The 15,693-nt window shown below is 47.3% G+C and overlaps 2 protein-coding genes across 4 annotated transcripts in view; both read right to left on the bottom strand.

Moving 5' to 3' along the window:
- Positions 1-140: 140 nt before the first annotated feature.
- Positions 141-7,345, bottom strand: CHRNA10 (cholinergic receptor nicotinic alpha 10 subunit). Its single transcript, XM_053560871.1, has 5 exons — positions 6,418-7,345; positions 4,922-5,067; positions 2,983-3,137; positions 1,642-2,174; positions 141-953 (listed from the first exon to the last, which is right to left on the bottom strand). The coding sequence occupies exons 1-5, from the start codon at positions 6,476-6,478 to the stop codon at positions 496-498; spliced, it is 1,353 nt and encodes a 450-aa protein (XP_053416846.1). The 5' UTR covers positions 6,479-7,345; the 3' UTR covers positions 141-495.
- Positions 7,346-13,479: 6,134 nt separating this feature from the next.
- The window catches only part of NUP98 (nucleoporin 98 and 96 precursor), a 140,291-nt gene continuing 138,077 nt past the window's right edge, over positions 13,480-15,693 (bottom strand). For all 3 annotated transcript variants that reach the window (XM_053560822.1, XM_053560823.1, XM_053560824.1), the window contains exons 32-33: positions 14,894-15,005; positions 13,480-14,788 (exon numbers count right to left, since the gene is read on the bottom strand). In XM_053560822.1, the coding sequence (XP_053416797.1) occupies positions 14,571-14,788; positions 14,894-15,005 (330 nt within the window). In that variant the 3' untranslated portion in view covers positions 13,480-14,570. The remainder of the gene's footprint in view (positions 14,789-14,893; positions 15,006-15,693) is intronic.

Raw genomic sequence — 15,693 nt, 5'->3', positions numbered from 1 at the left:
TTTTTAGTAGAGATGAGGTCTGGCTTTTGCTCAGGCTGGTCTTGAACTCCTGAGCTCAAGCAATCCTCCCTACTCAGCCTCCCAGAGTTTACAGGCATGACACATTGTACCTGGCCCAAGACTTTACTTTGATATTGACCTTCTTTTTTTTTTTTTTGTGGTTTTTGGCTGGGGCTGGGTTTGAACCCGCCAGCTCTGGCATATGGGACCGGCGCCCTACTCCTTGAGCCACAGGCGCCGCCTGAAATTGACCTTCTTAGAGTTTCTTCTCTTTTGGAATTAGGGGAGTGTTAGGCTCTGGAATACTCTCAATTTTAGGGTATGCAGACAATGAGTGCTTCTACATGGATAGTGAAGCAGTAGCTCTGGTCCTGAAAAGAGGGTGTCCCAGGCTCTCAGGAGGAGTGGGGAGTTGGTCTATCAAAGGACCCACAATCACCTGGCCTTCTGGAGGTGCTATGGCTACAGAAGATCATTGAGACCTAGCCCCACCTCTTACAGGGCCTGGACCAGCACCAGGAGGCTCATGACCAGGGCCATGGTGAAGAAGATGCCCAAGAAGAAACGGTCCATCACACGGGCCAGACGCTTCCAGTCCTCATGGCGGCGCTGGGCAGCCCGGTGGCTGCGGAAGGTGTTGGCAATAGTGGCTACATGGTGCAGCAAGGCCTCCTGGCGGCACAGACACTGTGGCTCATGGCAAGGGCCTGCTTGGGGATCAGCCCCTCCCTCAGGAGGCTGGGGGCTCAGGGCTGACTCAGGTGCCTTGAACTGTCCACAGGGCTCTCCTCTTTCCCGCACACACAGGCCCCGTGCCAGGTGTCTCAGCAGGAGGGCCTGAGCCCAGGCTGGCACTGGGCGGGCACTAGGACCACAGTAATGTAGATTCATGATAAGGATGGTGAGTGCCGTAGAGAAGGTGACCATGGTCATAGTGGCCATGTAGTACTTCCCTGCAAGAGAAAGCGTCAATAAGGCCCAAAATAAGAACCTGTGTGTCCTGGACTTCCCAGCCACCTCGGCACAAATGGGGACAAGTCCACCATGAGGCTCTCAGTACCCTCCAAGCCCAATGGAGGATGCAGGAAGAAGGTAAGGGCCAAGTTCTCCCCCACTTCATTCCTACAAATGGGCTGTCAGAAGCTATCTGCTCCCTGATTGTTCTACTGGCTGCTGAAGGCTGCCCTTACACATAATCCATGAAAGTCACGCTCCCAAATAGTCATGGGCATAATCTGACGCTTGATACTCATTATTTCTGTACAGCTGGGATAAAGAGAAACTCCTTAAGTTTGTGGAGATGCTTACTTGAATTAATAAATACCAAATTATCAAATGCTTAGGAGAGCACCTGGCACACAGCAAGTACTCAATACATTTTGCTCCTCCCTCAAGGTCTTGAGAAAAAAAACCAACTCCTTCCAGCCCCTAGCAGTGAGAGGTGTCTCCCTGGAAAGGCCTTCTCCTTTCCCCTCCATCTCAATTAGAGCATGGTTCCAGGGTTTGCCTCCTCTCACGCCCAGAAGCGCGGGCCGTTCTGCTGACTCTAGCCCTGTCCCCGCTCCCTGCCCCTGCGCTGATGGACACCGATAAGCAACACTCAGGGAGGACACCGGCTCTCTCCATGCCCCGCCAGCTCACCGATGAGGGGCACGCTCTCGGCCGGCGGCATGCTCTCAGCCAGAAGCAGCTGAAACACGGTGAGCGCCAGCAGCACAGTGACACCGAGCGACACCTTCTCGCCCGAGTCTGCGGGCAGGTGGAAGGCGAGCGGCGCGAGCAGCGAGATGAGCACGCAGGGCAGCAGCAGGTTGCACACGTAGGCGGCGGCGCGGCGGCGCAGCAGCAGCGTGAAGGTCACGTCCGGGTAGGGCTCCGAGCAGCAGCCGTAGGTGAGCACACGCCGCCGCGCCGGCATGCCCAGCACGCGCCACTCCACGTTCTCCACGAAGTCGGCCAGGCTGGCGGCGGCGCCACGCGGCCGCACGTCCAGCTGGTGCCCGCCGTGCGTCCACGAACCGAACGTCAGGCCGCAGCGCTGCGCGTCAAACGGGAAGGCAGACACGTCCACGCGACAGGAGCTGCGCGTGATGGCCGGCGCGTCCCAGCGCACTACGCCGTCGTGCCGCACAACCACGTTCGTGCTGGCCGAGGACGGCGGCTGCGCGTCCGCCCTGTGGGGAGGCGCGGCCAGGCTCACTGAGGCTGCAAGGGCTGAGGAGTTGCCCTGGGCCCGTGGGAACCAAGGACGTCTGAGGGACTCTGACTAGACTGGCCCCAAGACCACAAAGCCGCCAGGGCCAGCATGGAGGATGGAGTGAGCCCAGAGAGCAGAGAGGGCCTTCTGCCTTTAGAGGTCTAGAAGGGGTGGCACCTGAGGAGCCCGGAAGGAACATAGATCTAGCCAAGGGCAGTGGCAGAAGGCCCCTGCAGGACCCAGAGATAGCTCTGGGCTGCACAGTGGGGGTCATCTGCAAAACTCATGGAGGGCACCCAGGGAAACTGTGCAGAGCCATGTGTTGGCTGGGAGATATGGAACTGGTCAAAGAGACATTTAAAAAAATACTCCAAGGGGTGAGGCCTTGGATGAAAGACATCCTTGAATAGGTACTTGTGTAGCCCGGAGAGACTCAGAGCTGGCCTGGAAAGGTGGAGTGTGCCATAGAGAGGCACTTGTGGCCCAGACATTTCTCTTTGAGAGACACAGAACTGGCCCTGGATGACACAGTAGGTTCTTGGGAGGCATTAGGTTGGGATTGGCCCTAGAGTGGGGGGTGCCATGGAGAGGCTATGAGCTCCTGATATCTTAGTAAGGGAGCTCATTCTTGATGCCTACCATGTGCCCAAGCTTTTCCCAGGAAAAGCTTGCAGAGAAACATAGCAATCAAGTTAGATGGTTTGGAGGGAGAAATCAGCAAATACCCAGGGCTACAGGCAACTCTGGAGAGGGGTAGGAGGGGTGGGGCCCAAAACGGGCAGTACTTGTTATAAAGCACGATGTCTGGCCTCCACACAAGACTGCTAGGGATGCGGATGGCATCCAGGCCACCATAGGCATCAGGGTTCCATCGTAGATAGGCATCTGTCCACTCCTGCCGGATCCACAAGTATAGGGTCAGTACCTGGTTCCTCTCATCCTAGTAGGCAGGAGTGGACACATTGAGTTGCATACCCTCCTGTTTGCACACACACCTACAAGACTCTGGTCAGCACCCACAAACCCGACCTGACTTGCCCATACAGTCCAGTTCCCACCCAGGCCTGACCTTGCTATGTGACCTTCTCTGGGCTTCAGCTTCCTCAGCAGTTATAGTATATAATCCCTTCTTAGTGGAGATTCAGTAAATTCAAGTGTGAAAAGTGTTGGGCACATGGTAGGCATCAAGAATTAGTATCCAATAGTAACTTTTTTTTTTTTTTTTTGTAGAGACAGGGTCTCACTTTATGGCCCTCGGTAGAGTGCCGTGGCCTCACACAGCTCACAGCAACCTCCAACTCCTGGGCTTAAGTGATTCTCTTGCCTCAGCCTCCCGAGTAGCTGGGACTACAGGCGCCCGCCACAACGCCCAGCTATTTTTTGGTTGCAGTTAGGCCGGGGCAGGGTTTGAACCCGCCACCCTCGGTATATGGGGCCGGCGCCTTACCGACTGAGCCACAGGCGCCGCCCCAATAGTAACTATTATCATTGTTAATAATTAACATTTACAGAAAAAGGGTGACAGCAGGTGGAAGGTGCTGTGCCCATTAAATAAAATTATAGAGGCTCATGTCTGTAGCTCAAGCAGCTAAGGCGCCAGCCACATACACCAGAGCTGGTGGGTTCGAATCTGGCCTGGGCCTGCCAAACTACGACAGCTACAACTACAAAAAATAGCCAGGCATTGTGATGGGCTCCAGTAGTGGGCTCCTGTAGTCCCAGCTACTCAGGAGGCTGAGGCAAGAGAATCACTTAAGCCCAGAAGTTGGAGGTTGCTGTGAGCTGTGTGATGCCACAGCACTCTACCCAGGGCGATAGCTTGAGGCTCTGTCTCAAAAAAAAAATTATAGAAAAAGAATTGCTTGGCTCGGCACCTGTGGCACAGTGGTTACAGTGCCAGCCACATACACCGAGGCTGGCGGGTTTGAAACTGGACTGGGCCTGCCAAGCAACAATGACAACTACAACAACAACAAAAAATAAATAGCTGGGCAATGTGGTGGCACCTGTAGTCCCAGCTACTCGGAAGCCTGAGGCAAGAGAATCGCTTAAGCCAAAGAGTTTGAGGTTGCTGTGAGCTATGATGCCATGGCACTCTACCAAGGGCAACAAAGTGAGACTCAGTCTCTCTCTCTTTTTTTTTTTTGAGACATCACAGCTCACAGCAACCTCCAACTCCTGGGCGTAGGCGATTCTCTTGCCTCAGCTTCCCAAGTAGGTGGGACTACAGGTGCCCACCACAACACCCGGCTATTTTTTTTTTTTTCTGTTGCAGTCTGGCTGGGGCCAGATTTGAACCCACCACCCTTGGTATATGGGGCTGGCGCCCTACTCACTGAGCCACAGGCGCTGCCCACCTGGCTATTTTTTGTTGCAGTTTGGTCAGGGCCAGGTTCAAACCTGCCACCCTCGGTATATGGGGCTGGTGCCCTACCCACTGAGCCACAGGCGCTGCCCAGTGAGACTCTGTCTCAAAAAACCTCCCAGAAAACAAAAACGAAAAGGGTTCAGGACCTGTAGCGCAGCAGCTAGGGCGCCAGCCACATATACCGGAACTGGCAGGTTTGACCCTGGCCTGGGCCTGCCAAACAACAATGACAACTACAACCAAAAAAAAGAAGAAAAGAAAAGAATTGCTTGGAGGGTAATCCTAGTGTCTTTCACTTTTGTTCCTTGATTCTGTTACAGGTAACACTCCACAGGTGTACCACCACCATAACGCACCATGTCGATGATCTGGGACAGTGTCACTTCCAGGGTCACATTCAGAGTCTGGTCTGTGTCTGCCACAGGTCTCAGGGCACTTGTGTAGTTGGCAAAGAGGTCACGAAACAGCTTGTGAGCCAGCCTGCCCTCAGCTCCCAAGCACTCTGGGGGATCAGTAAGAAGCATTGTCCATCTGTGACCTCATCTGGAGACTTCTCACACCTTCCACTCCCAAAGCTGGGGCCCTGTCATCTGTTCTACTATTTTACAGCCTTCTGAATGAGCCTCTGGTGTCTGCCCTTTGTTGCTTTAGCTGCAGCTGTAGTTCCTCCCTGTCCTGCTTCCAGAGACAGATAAGGTGAAGGCCATAGGGTGGATTGGTACTGTCTTCTGGAGCAAGGCTGACAAATTTCTTCTCCACCTTTCCTTTCCCAGAACCTGGATTCTGCCTGACCTGCTGCAGATGCTAGATGGACCCAACAAGAGTCCAAACTTTCACCCAGGCATGCCCCACCTTGTGCAATCTCTCAAACCTGTTTCTACTTCTTCATCTGCACTGAAGTTGGACGCTCCCTCCTTTTTTTTTTTTTTTTTTTTTGCAGTTTTTGGCTGGGGCTGGGTTTGAAGCGACCACCTCTGGTATATGTAGCTGGCACCCTACTCCTTGAGCCACAGGTGCCACCCCACTCCCTCCTTTGAAAACATACTCTTCTCTAGGTTTTCCTGACACACATTTTCTTCAGTCTCTGACTTAAATATTATTCCCCAGAATCCTGTCCTTGGTTGCTCTCTTCTTTTAATTTCAGCTCAGATTTTTGTCCTGAGTTCTTACAGTACACTCCTGAATTTCTAAAAAGACATTTTAAATTCTGTAGGTCTGAAATATGATCTCACTTCTTACCCCCATGCTCTTATCCTGTGTTCCCTATCTCAGCAAACTGCTCCCCAGTGCCCTCAGCCAGAGACCTGGGAATTATCCTTCTTTTCCTCCTCTTCCTCCTCCTCCCTCTGCAATCCATCCAGCTTCCAAATCCTGTCTGATCATTCAAATCCTCCACATTTTGCTGAACATCTCTTGAATCCATCCTCTCTTGGACCACAACAGTACCAGGCTCCTCACTGTCCCCTGCCCCCACGCTTACTTCCTAGCACCCCCTTCCATACTTCCAATAGATGGAGCTTTTAAACATGCACACAGACCAGGCCAGTGCATAGCTGAAGCCTTTCAGTGGCTCCCCAGTGGCTGCATGAAAGAGCACTGGCCTGGCCTTCAGGACCTGCGTGATCTAGCCCCTCTGACTTTTCCAATTCTGTCTCTGGAAGCTTCACCCTCACCCCCACTCCAGACAGAGTTATCTCATCTCCCCCACTTCAGCACCCCTTTATTCCTCACTCCCCAAGTAGAGACCCTGTTGAGAAGAAAGATTATGAGACCATAGGGAGAGAGATCTGGGGAGGAAGGAATTAGCAGCAAGGGCCAGGAGAGGCCAGGGCTGGTTTACTAAGCTTCATACCTGGAGGGAGTAGCAGCAGGAGCAGAAGGCTCAAGCTGAGGTGGTGGCTCCCTGGCCCCATGGCCCGGCCACAGCAAGAGGTGGGGGCAGATCTCTGGGTCTAAGGCCTCCTGGCCAGACCTAAGGTGAATCAGGCCCAGCTGGCAAGGATGGTGTAGCCAGTACCTAGAAGTGAGAAGTAAGACTGAGATCTCTGGAGGCCCAACTCACCCTCTGGAAGCACCGCAGCCCTTCCAGTTGTTGCACCCTCCTGCTTTTACCTGCCCTTGGATTTTAATATTTGGTCCTTGGCATCTGTTGTTCCTTCCCCTGCTGGTCCTTGCCCCTCCTTGCCCCTCCCCCATTTACCTTTTATTGTCTCTGTTTCTGTTCCTTCTGATTTTCCCTTTGTAACTTTCTTGGTCTTTCTACTTCCCTGACTCTGATCTTCCTCTGTCTGCCTCTTTCTATTCGCTCTCCTTTTCTCCTACTTCTATTTCATCCTCCCTTTCTTCCTCCCTCCATCTCTGAACACCTGGACTCTAGGTGTGCCTGCTGCTCTCTCAGCAGAACATGGGACAGGGACTCTATGAACCCTGAGGGGTCTGAGGCTCTGGACAACAATCCTGCCTCTTTGCCCTTCTCAATAGCTTAATGGCAGGGTTGGGACACCTGTGCCCATGGCAACGGCACAACTGACACTGACACCTCGGGCCTCCTGGACCTGAATTATTCAAACGCTGTAAAGCAGCACCCAGACTTAGCTCAGGTCTAACCTGGGGGGTTGGAAAATACAGGTATGTTGGCATCAGAATCTGTGTTAGAACAGAGCTTAAGGGTATGAGGGACTGGGGTTTATGGATGGGCAACTCTCCTCAGGAGGCTCAGGAGATGCAGCCTTCATCCTTTCCCTGAGACAGTCCTTGCAGCTGCCTGATCTGAGCCTCAGTTCTCCACCATGACCAAACAGTGTGGGGTAGAAGGAAAAGGACAGGCTTTGCAGTCACTTTCAGCTTTGTCTTAGAGCTATCTGACCTGGGTAAGACAGCTGAGCTTCAATTTTCTCAACTTGATAATAGGAGTAATAGTACTCATCTCAAAAGTTGTAGGATTAAATGAGATAACCTGATAGTGCAAGGCACTAGCACGTGCCCAAGGTACAGTAGGTCGTACCACTATTTATGCTGTGGTCCAGGGGGTTAGTCAGGATATCTCTGGGAACACAAATTTAGATTCACAGGTATTCATCGTGCACAGAGGTTTTGCTTAATTTTATCAAAGTTGGTCAGCTGCCTAACCGGACAACTACTATACTTCCCTGTCAATCACATTCATAGCCATGACTTCAGGTTATTGTGGATACCCTTCTCTTTCTCCAGCCCAGTCCCCAAATGCCCAGTTCCCAACACCTCCTGGATGTTGCACAAGCACTTCACATCATTTCAAAATGAGACATTTTACAAAGTACAATGTTCACTCATGCCAAAAACTCTCAGCAATCTAGGAATAGAGGGAAATTTCCTCCATTTAAGGAATAACGACAGAAAAATCTTACAGTTAACATTATATGAGGTCTGACAAATAGATTTGAAAACTTGTCACTGTGTGCTTCTATCAGCAGCGCTGTACAAACAGCTTAAGGTTTCATAACCATGGTATATCGTGTCTCACAGCAGTGTTCATGTCAATGTGTGGCAATGTCTTGCTGAGTGGTGTTCATTATTGTTGTGTTTTTGTGTGCCTTCATGATAACGTTGGAGCTTGAATCAGAGCAACACACAAACATTAATTTTTTTTTTTTGAGACAGAGTCTTTGTTGCCCTCAGTGCTGTGTGTTATGAGTGCTGTGTCATAACTCACAGCAACCCCCAGCTCTTGGGCTTAAGCAATTCTCTTACCTCAGCCTCCCAAGTAGCTGGAACCATAGGCACCCATCACAATGCCCAGCTATTTTTTGTTGCAGTTTGGCCGGGGCCAGGCTTGAACCTGCCACCCTCAGTATGTGGGGCCGGCGCCCCACTTACTGAGAAACAGGTGCCGCCCTAAATTTTTTTTTTTTTTTTGAGACAGTCTCACTATCACCCTGGGTAGAGTGCCATGGTGTCATCGTAGTTCATGCAACCTCAAACTCTTGGGCTCAAGTGATTCTCTTGCCTAAGCCTCCCAAGTAGCTGGGACTATAGGCACCTCCCATAATTCCCAAATAGTTTTTTTATTTTTAGTAGAGATAGGGTTTCACTCTTGCTCAGGCTGGTCTTGAACTCCTGAACTCAAGCAATCCACCCACCTTGGCTTCTCAGAGTGCTAGGATAACAGGCACAAACCACTGTGCCTGGCCTCTAAACATTAACTTTCTTGTTACACTTGGCAAGAGTGGAAATGAAATCAGACATGTTAGTCTAAGTTTATGGGGATAAGGCCATGAAGAAAATGGATTAAACATTTTTTCTGAGGGGAAAGAGTCACTGATGAAGAGAGATCAGGGCAGCCAATAGTGAACAAACTGATGACAATACAGCAAAAATTTGTGGAATTGTGTGCCAAAATCATTGGCTGTGAGAAGCATATTAGACAAGTAAACCACTGATAAACAGGAAAATCTTAACTAAAAATTTTGCATGTGTGCAAAAATGGTCCCAAAGGAGCTCACTGATGAACAAAAGGAAAGTAGAGTCAAAGTTTGCCAAGACCTTTTGGAGAGGCATGATGATGTTTTAGGCCATGTTATTATTGGAGGTGAAACATGGATGTACCAACATGACCCTGAAACAAAGCATCAAAGTACACAGTGGAAGTCAGCAAATTCCCCATGACCAAAAAAGTTTTGTCAGTCCAAATCAAGAGTCAAAAAGATGTTGCTAACCCTTTTTGATATCAGAGGGATTATTCATTATGAGTTTGTATCAACTAGACAGCTAACCAAGTTCACTATTTGGAAGTGCTGAAAAGGAGCCAAGGCAATTCGATGGAAAAAGGATGGTCTTTTCAACAAATGGTGCTGGAACAGCATAATATCCAAAAGCCAAAAAAATCAGATGAACCCTCCCCCCAATGGAATCACCATAAATCTTACAAAATTTTCACAAAAATTAATCCAAAATGGATCACAGACCTAAATGTAAAATGCAAAACTTCCTTTAGGTCTGTGATTCATTTTGGATTTGCAAAATCTGGTGACCCTGGGTTTGGCAAATTAGTATTAGTATTTTAATTTTTAATTTTATTTATTTACTTTTGAGACAGGGTCTTGCTCTGATACCCAGGCTGGAGTGTAAGAAGCCCAATCATAGCTTCCTGCAGCCTTGAACTCCTGGGCTTAAGTGATCCTCCTGCCTTAGCCTCCCAAGTAGCTGGGATCACTGGTATGTGCTAATTTTTAATTTTTTGTAGAGATGGGCCTCACTATATTAAAGAAACATTAACACCCTAATAAAACAATCCAATTACAAAATTGGACACAAGATGTGGATATTGGACGCGTGGAAGATATACATATGGCATTAATGGATTAACAAAATATGGAAGAGCCATAAATTGGAATATCATTTAGCCATAAAAGTAATGAAATACTTTAACATGTTAAAACATGGATAAACCTTGGAAATATTATGCTAAGAAACCAGACACAAAGTCCTCATATTGTATGATTTCATTTATGTGAAATGTCCAGAACCAGCAAATCCATGGAGACAAAGTAGGTTATTGGTTCCCAGGGCATTGGGATGGAGGAGAGATGGGAATAACTGACAACAGAAATGGGGATTACTTAGAAATATTTTAGAACTAGTGGAGTTGGTTGCACAATAGTGAATGTACTAAAAATCACTACTGTGTACACTTTAAAATGGTGAACTTTGTTATGTGAAGTGTATCTCAATTTTTAAAATGCTACAAAAAATTTTTTTAATTGGTAAAGAAGTTAGTTTTTGGTTTTGGGTTTTTTTTTTTTTTTTCTCACTTTGTCACCCTGGGTTGAGTACCGTGGCGTCACAGCTCACAGCAACCTCAAACTCTTAGGCTTAAGCAATTCTCTTGCCTCAGCCTCCCAAGTAGCTGGGACTACAGGTGCCCACCACAATGCCTGGCTATTTTTTCGGCTATAGTTGTTATTGTTGTTTGGCAGGCCCGGGCTGGGTTGGAACACGCCAGCTCTGGTGTACGTGGCTGGCACCCTAGCTGCTGAGCTACAGGCGCCTGGGTAAAGAATTTAAATACACACTTCTTAAAAAAGATATACAATTGGCCAATGAGCCCCAAAAAAGATGCTCTACATCATGAGTCAAGTGTCTTATAGGGCTACTGTAACAAAATATCAAAGACTGGGTAGCTTATAAACAACGGAAACTTATTTCTCACAGTGTTGGAGGCTGGTAAATCCAAGATCGAAATACCAGATTCAGTATCTGTTTCCTGATTCTACAGATAGCACTTTCCTGAAGTGTCCTCACATAGTGGAAGGACCAAGGCAGTTTTCCTGGGCCTCTTTCATAATCCCATTCATAAGGTCTCCACCTTCATGACCTAATCACTCACCAAAGGCCACACACCTAACACCACCACATTTGAGACTAGGTTTCAACATATGAATTTGGGGGTGAGGACACAAACATTCAGAACAGAGCATCAGAGAAATGCAAATTAAAACCACAAGGATGGCTGTAATCAAAATGATAAATGACCTGGTGAAATTTGGAAAAATCCGAACACTCACATGTTACTAGTGAGAATGTAAATCAGCGCAGTCACTTTGGAAAGGTTTTGCGTAGTCTGAGTTTCATATGTCCCAGCAATTTCACATCTAGGCATATACCCCAAAGAAATGAAAATATGTCCACAAAAAAACTTGCACATGAATGTCCATACCAGCATTATTTAAAGTAGTTACAAAGTAGAAGCATGGAAACAATAGAGTGTCGTCAACTGATGAATGTAAAAATAATAGGCAATGGGTGTGTGCCTGTAGTCTCACCTATTTGGGAGGCTGGGAGAAGAGGGTCACTTGAGCCCAAGAGTTCAAGGCTGTAGTGTTTTCATGATAATGCCTCTGAAAAGTCATTGCAAGGTAGCCTGGGCAACATACCAAGTCCCTGGTTCTTAAAAAAAAAGTTATAATGGAATATTAGTTGACCACAAAAAGAAATACAGGCCAAAACTTGAAAGAAAAAAGTCCTTACAAAATCAGCAAGCAGCACAGGGTTGGACACCCCTGATTTGGAGCTTTTTTTTTTTTTTTTTTTTGGTGAAGACAGAGTCTCACTTTATCGCCCTCAGTAGAGTGCCCTGGCGTCACACAGCTCACAGCAACCTCCAACTCCTGGATTTAGACAATTCTCCTGCCTCAGCCTCCCGAGTAGCTGGGACTACAGGAGCCCCCACAACACCTGGCTATTTTTTTGTTGCAGTTTAGCAGAGGCCGGGTTTGAACCTGCCACCCTCGGTATATGGGGCTGGTGCCCTATTCACTGAGCCACAGGCGCTGCCATGGAGCCTTTTTAAAAAATGTTTTTCTTTTGGCTCGGCACCTGTAGCTCAGCAGGTAGGGCACTGGCCCACAGACACTGGAGCTGGCAGGTTCAAATCCAGTTCGGACCTGCCAAACAACCAAAAAGTAGCTGGGCGCCTGCAGTCCCAGCTACCTGCAAAGCTGAGGCAAGAGAATAGCCCAAGAGTTGGAGGTTGCTGTGAGCTGTGACGCCACAGCACCCTACCAAGGGAAACATTGTGAGACTCTGTCTCAAAAAAAAAAAAGAAAAAAAGTTTTTGTTTTTAGAGCCTTTTTTAATATAAAGGAAAAAAACTTGCTCTAAATTACACAAATTTACAATTCTTTTTTTTATATAAATGTTTGTTTATTTTTTGTTGTTGTTGTTGTTGCAGTTTGGCCGGGGCTGGGTTTGAACCCGCAACCCTTGGCATATGGGGCTGGCGCCCTACTCACTGGGCCACAGGCGCCACCCCACAAATTCACAATTCTTATGACACTATTAAAAGCTAACCATTTCTAGCCCACTCACTTTTTTTTTTTTTAAAGGCAGAGTCTCACTGTCACCCTCAGTGGAGTGCCATTGTGTCACAGCTCATAGCAACCTCAAACTCTTGGGCTTAGGCAATTCTCTTGCCTCAGCATCCCAAGTAGCTGGGACTACAGGCGCTCACCACATCACCCGGCTATTTTTTTGTTGCTATTGTCATTGTTAATGTTAGCTGGCCTGGCTGGGTTCGAACCTACCTACCTACTGAGCTATGGGTGCCACCCCATACTCACTTTAGGAAAAACACCTCTGGGGAGAAAAGATCAGGAATTCTTTGCTAGGAATCCTCCCCACTACACACACTGCTACAACTCATTCAGGTTCACATGGCAAGAAAAGTCATTAATGGAGGGGAGATTCCCAACTGAATAATCCTTGTCCTCAGGAGACCAAGTTTAACCAATGGCCCAGCCACTGAGGCAGACCCATTCTGCTTTCTCATACCTAAGTTCCTTGATGTCCCAGAAGCCTTTGGCCTAATTCTAATTGGAATTTGCTCATATCCTCAGTTTGACAAATCAAAATAAGATCTGAATAGTACTCATGTCACTCATTTGATACTTCTCAAAAACAGCTCTCTGTGAAGAAGCAATATTAGGGATTGTTATCTCCTTTATGCAAAGGAATCTGAGTTTAGCAAAGAGAAATGTCAGCCAAAGTTGAAAAACAAAAGAGCAAGTAGGCTTTGAATGTTAAGTATATTCTACTGTGCAATTTCAGACCTCAACTGGGAATCTATGTGCATAAATATACGTACAGCATTTGGTATCAACCAATAATCAATTATCTTTCCTCCAATATGCCCTTATAAATCTAGTTTTTTGGGCTAGTCTGTATCTTTATTTAGCAAGAAATTGTTCTCTCTTTAACCCATGGCCTATTTTCATTTAGATTGTAAATTCGAAAACAGGCCAAATGAAACAATGCCACCATAAAGATTCTTGGGGCAAGAAGGTTCAAAAATACAAAGGGAAAGCCAATACCAGTAATACTATAAACATTTCATTTATTTGCTTTTTATTTTTTTAAGAAAGTAGCTTCACAAAAAGAGGAAAATAATCTAGATCATTTATTTATATATATATATAATATATATATATTTTAATAAAAACCTTTACATAATCATCATGCATAAAGACCTTAGGGTGGCCATATTGCCTGGGACAGTTCTAATACCAGCTGTCTCAGTGGCTCCCCCATAGCTGGCAGCAGTGTCGCAAAGGTCCTCTGCCTGCACCTAAAGCCCAGCTGTTTGTGCGCCTCAGTGATGATTTTACCATCTGGGAAGAGAAGATGGAGGGTGAAAAATGTTTTGAGACTAATATATCAGTAACAGGAAGGGCTACCTAATCTGCCATTTTTAATCCAAACTCTTCAGGTAAATCCAGAGTCCCAAGAAGATGGCTGAAAACCAGGGATGAAACTGAATTCTGGGAGTTTACCAGAGACACGTGATATGTGACTAAGTGTTGCTGCACATGGTAGTAGGAAAGGTATGGTGTTTGTGGAATATTCAAGGCAGGAACAAAACAAGCCTCAAAGCTATATTGTTCCATGGTAGCAATTCACTTCTGTCTTAGATGAGTTAGGAAGACCTGCTATTTCCTAACTCAAGTCAACCCTCTTCTAACTCCAAAACTCAGTGTTAAAGAATCTTTCTTCAGAAAGATTCCCCTTCTTCCTTGAATAATTTATCTGCTAAGGAAGGACAGTACCTTTGTCCCATAACCTGTCTCACTGATCTATAGTACAGAAGAGCTGGGGTACAAGTAGAGTAGCGGGTTGGCACGGAGAGTCACAAGATCCAGAATGGCTGGGAATGGAAAAGGATTCCTGGGTTTTTTTGGATTCTGCCAAAGGAGCTTTATTGACCACTTTTAAAAAGGAAAAAAAAAAAAACTGGTCTTGAGGATGGTAAAAGGAGACTTGTCTGATTTTTTGGGTTCTAGAAGCCCTTATGCTATGTTCAGTATTATGAAAAGCCCTGAACAACTGGAAAGTGCTGCTTATGGCAGCAGGAAGGGAGAGCGGATTCCATAGCCAACTCAGAGAATGGGAAACAGTGCCGATCACAACAATGCAGGGGACCTCTGTGTGGTGAGTGTGAATGGGCATGTGAGTGTGGTACAAAGAGCCTAGGGCTCATTGGCTCCCAACAGTCAGTTCTCGTAGATAGGACTGTGTGAGGCTGCGCAGCTCCTCCAAGGCATAGTCCTCAGGCATGGGGAGCCGGCCAATGTGAGGAGCCAACAGGCGCAAAGGGACTCGCTGAGGGTCTGGTGTTGAATCAGAGGCTGTATCAGGAGCATGCTGCAGACTCAGTACCACCCGCAACAGGTTGGCTACACGTTTGGCCATGTCTAGAAGGAAAAAATATAGTGAGCACCAATGACGGGAATTAGGGTATCATAATCACAAAGACAAGAAGCAAGCAGGCAGGAAGGGGGGAGAGGCTAGATGTATACCTGACTGAGCCAGGCGATCCTTGGCATTGTAACACTGGATCTGCTCTATCCTGTTGCACAGTGAAGTCACTTTAGTGTGTAACTGCTCCAGCTCATAACCTGAGCAATCCACCTACAAAAAAGGCAAAGAATGAATCCAAGAAGTTGCCATCACTCCAATCTTACCCATATATTATACAAAACTCTGAAACAGTGAAGTGAGGAAGAAGAAAACCCAAGAAGCTGGTGCAATGCCATGAAGCTACCATCTAGCCTAGTCACTGAGGACATCGCACTCGCATAGCAGTAATTCACAAAAGGAAGGTAATACTGTAGAAAGCCTTGAGCTGGGGGCAAGTCTTGAGATCTTGATTCATGAACCATGTAACTAACATACATTAACATGGCATCAAAAAAATCTAGATTAACTCTGCATTAGAGCGCAAACAAGTAGAAAAAGTGGAGCTCAAACTAGCATTTGATTTAGGTCCCCTAACTCCAGGGCACAAGTTGGTGGCTGGGGTACCTGAAGGTTATCAAGTGCATGCATGAGTGCCTAGACCTGCCCTTCAGCCCACAGAGCCACAGACCCCTTGGCAACAGTGATGGCCACAGGAGGCACCCTCTCCCTCCCAGGTACATGCTTTGCTCCCTCAACTATAGAACTCAGCAGCTGCCATGGCATGCTCAACATGGACCAAGAGATGATCCTGACGGATTTTCAGAACCACCCTTGAAACCTTCCTCATGAAGAAAAATGCCCTGGGGCAGCTCTTCTAAATCATTTAAAGTATAGTTTTGCTAACTGCTGTGTCTGCCAT

Source organism: Nycticebus coucang, chromosome 14 (genome assembly GCF_027406575.1).
Source record: "Nycticebus coucang isolate mNycCou1 chromosome 14, mNycCou1.pri, whole genome shotgun sequence".
Classification (NCBI taxonomy): Eukaryota; Metazoa; Chordata; class Mammalia; order Primates; family Lorisidae; genus Nycticebus; species Nycticebus coucang.
Note: the sequence above shows the minus strand (reverse complement) of the source record. Positions and strands in the feature narration are given on the sequence as shown.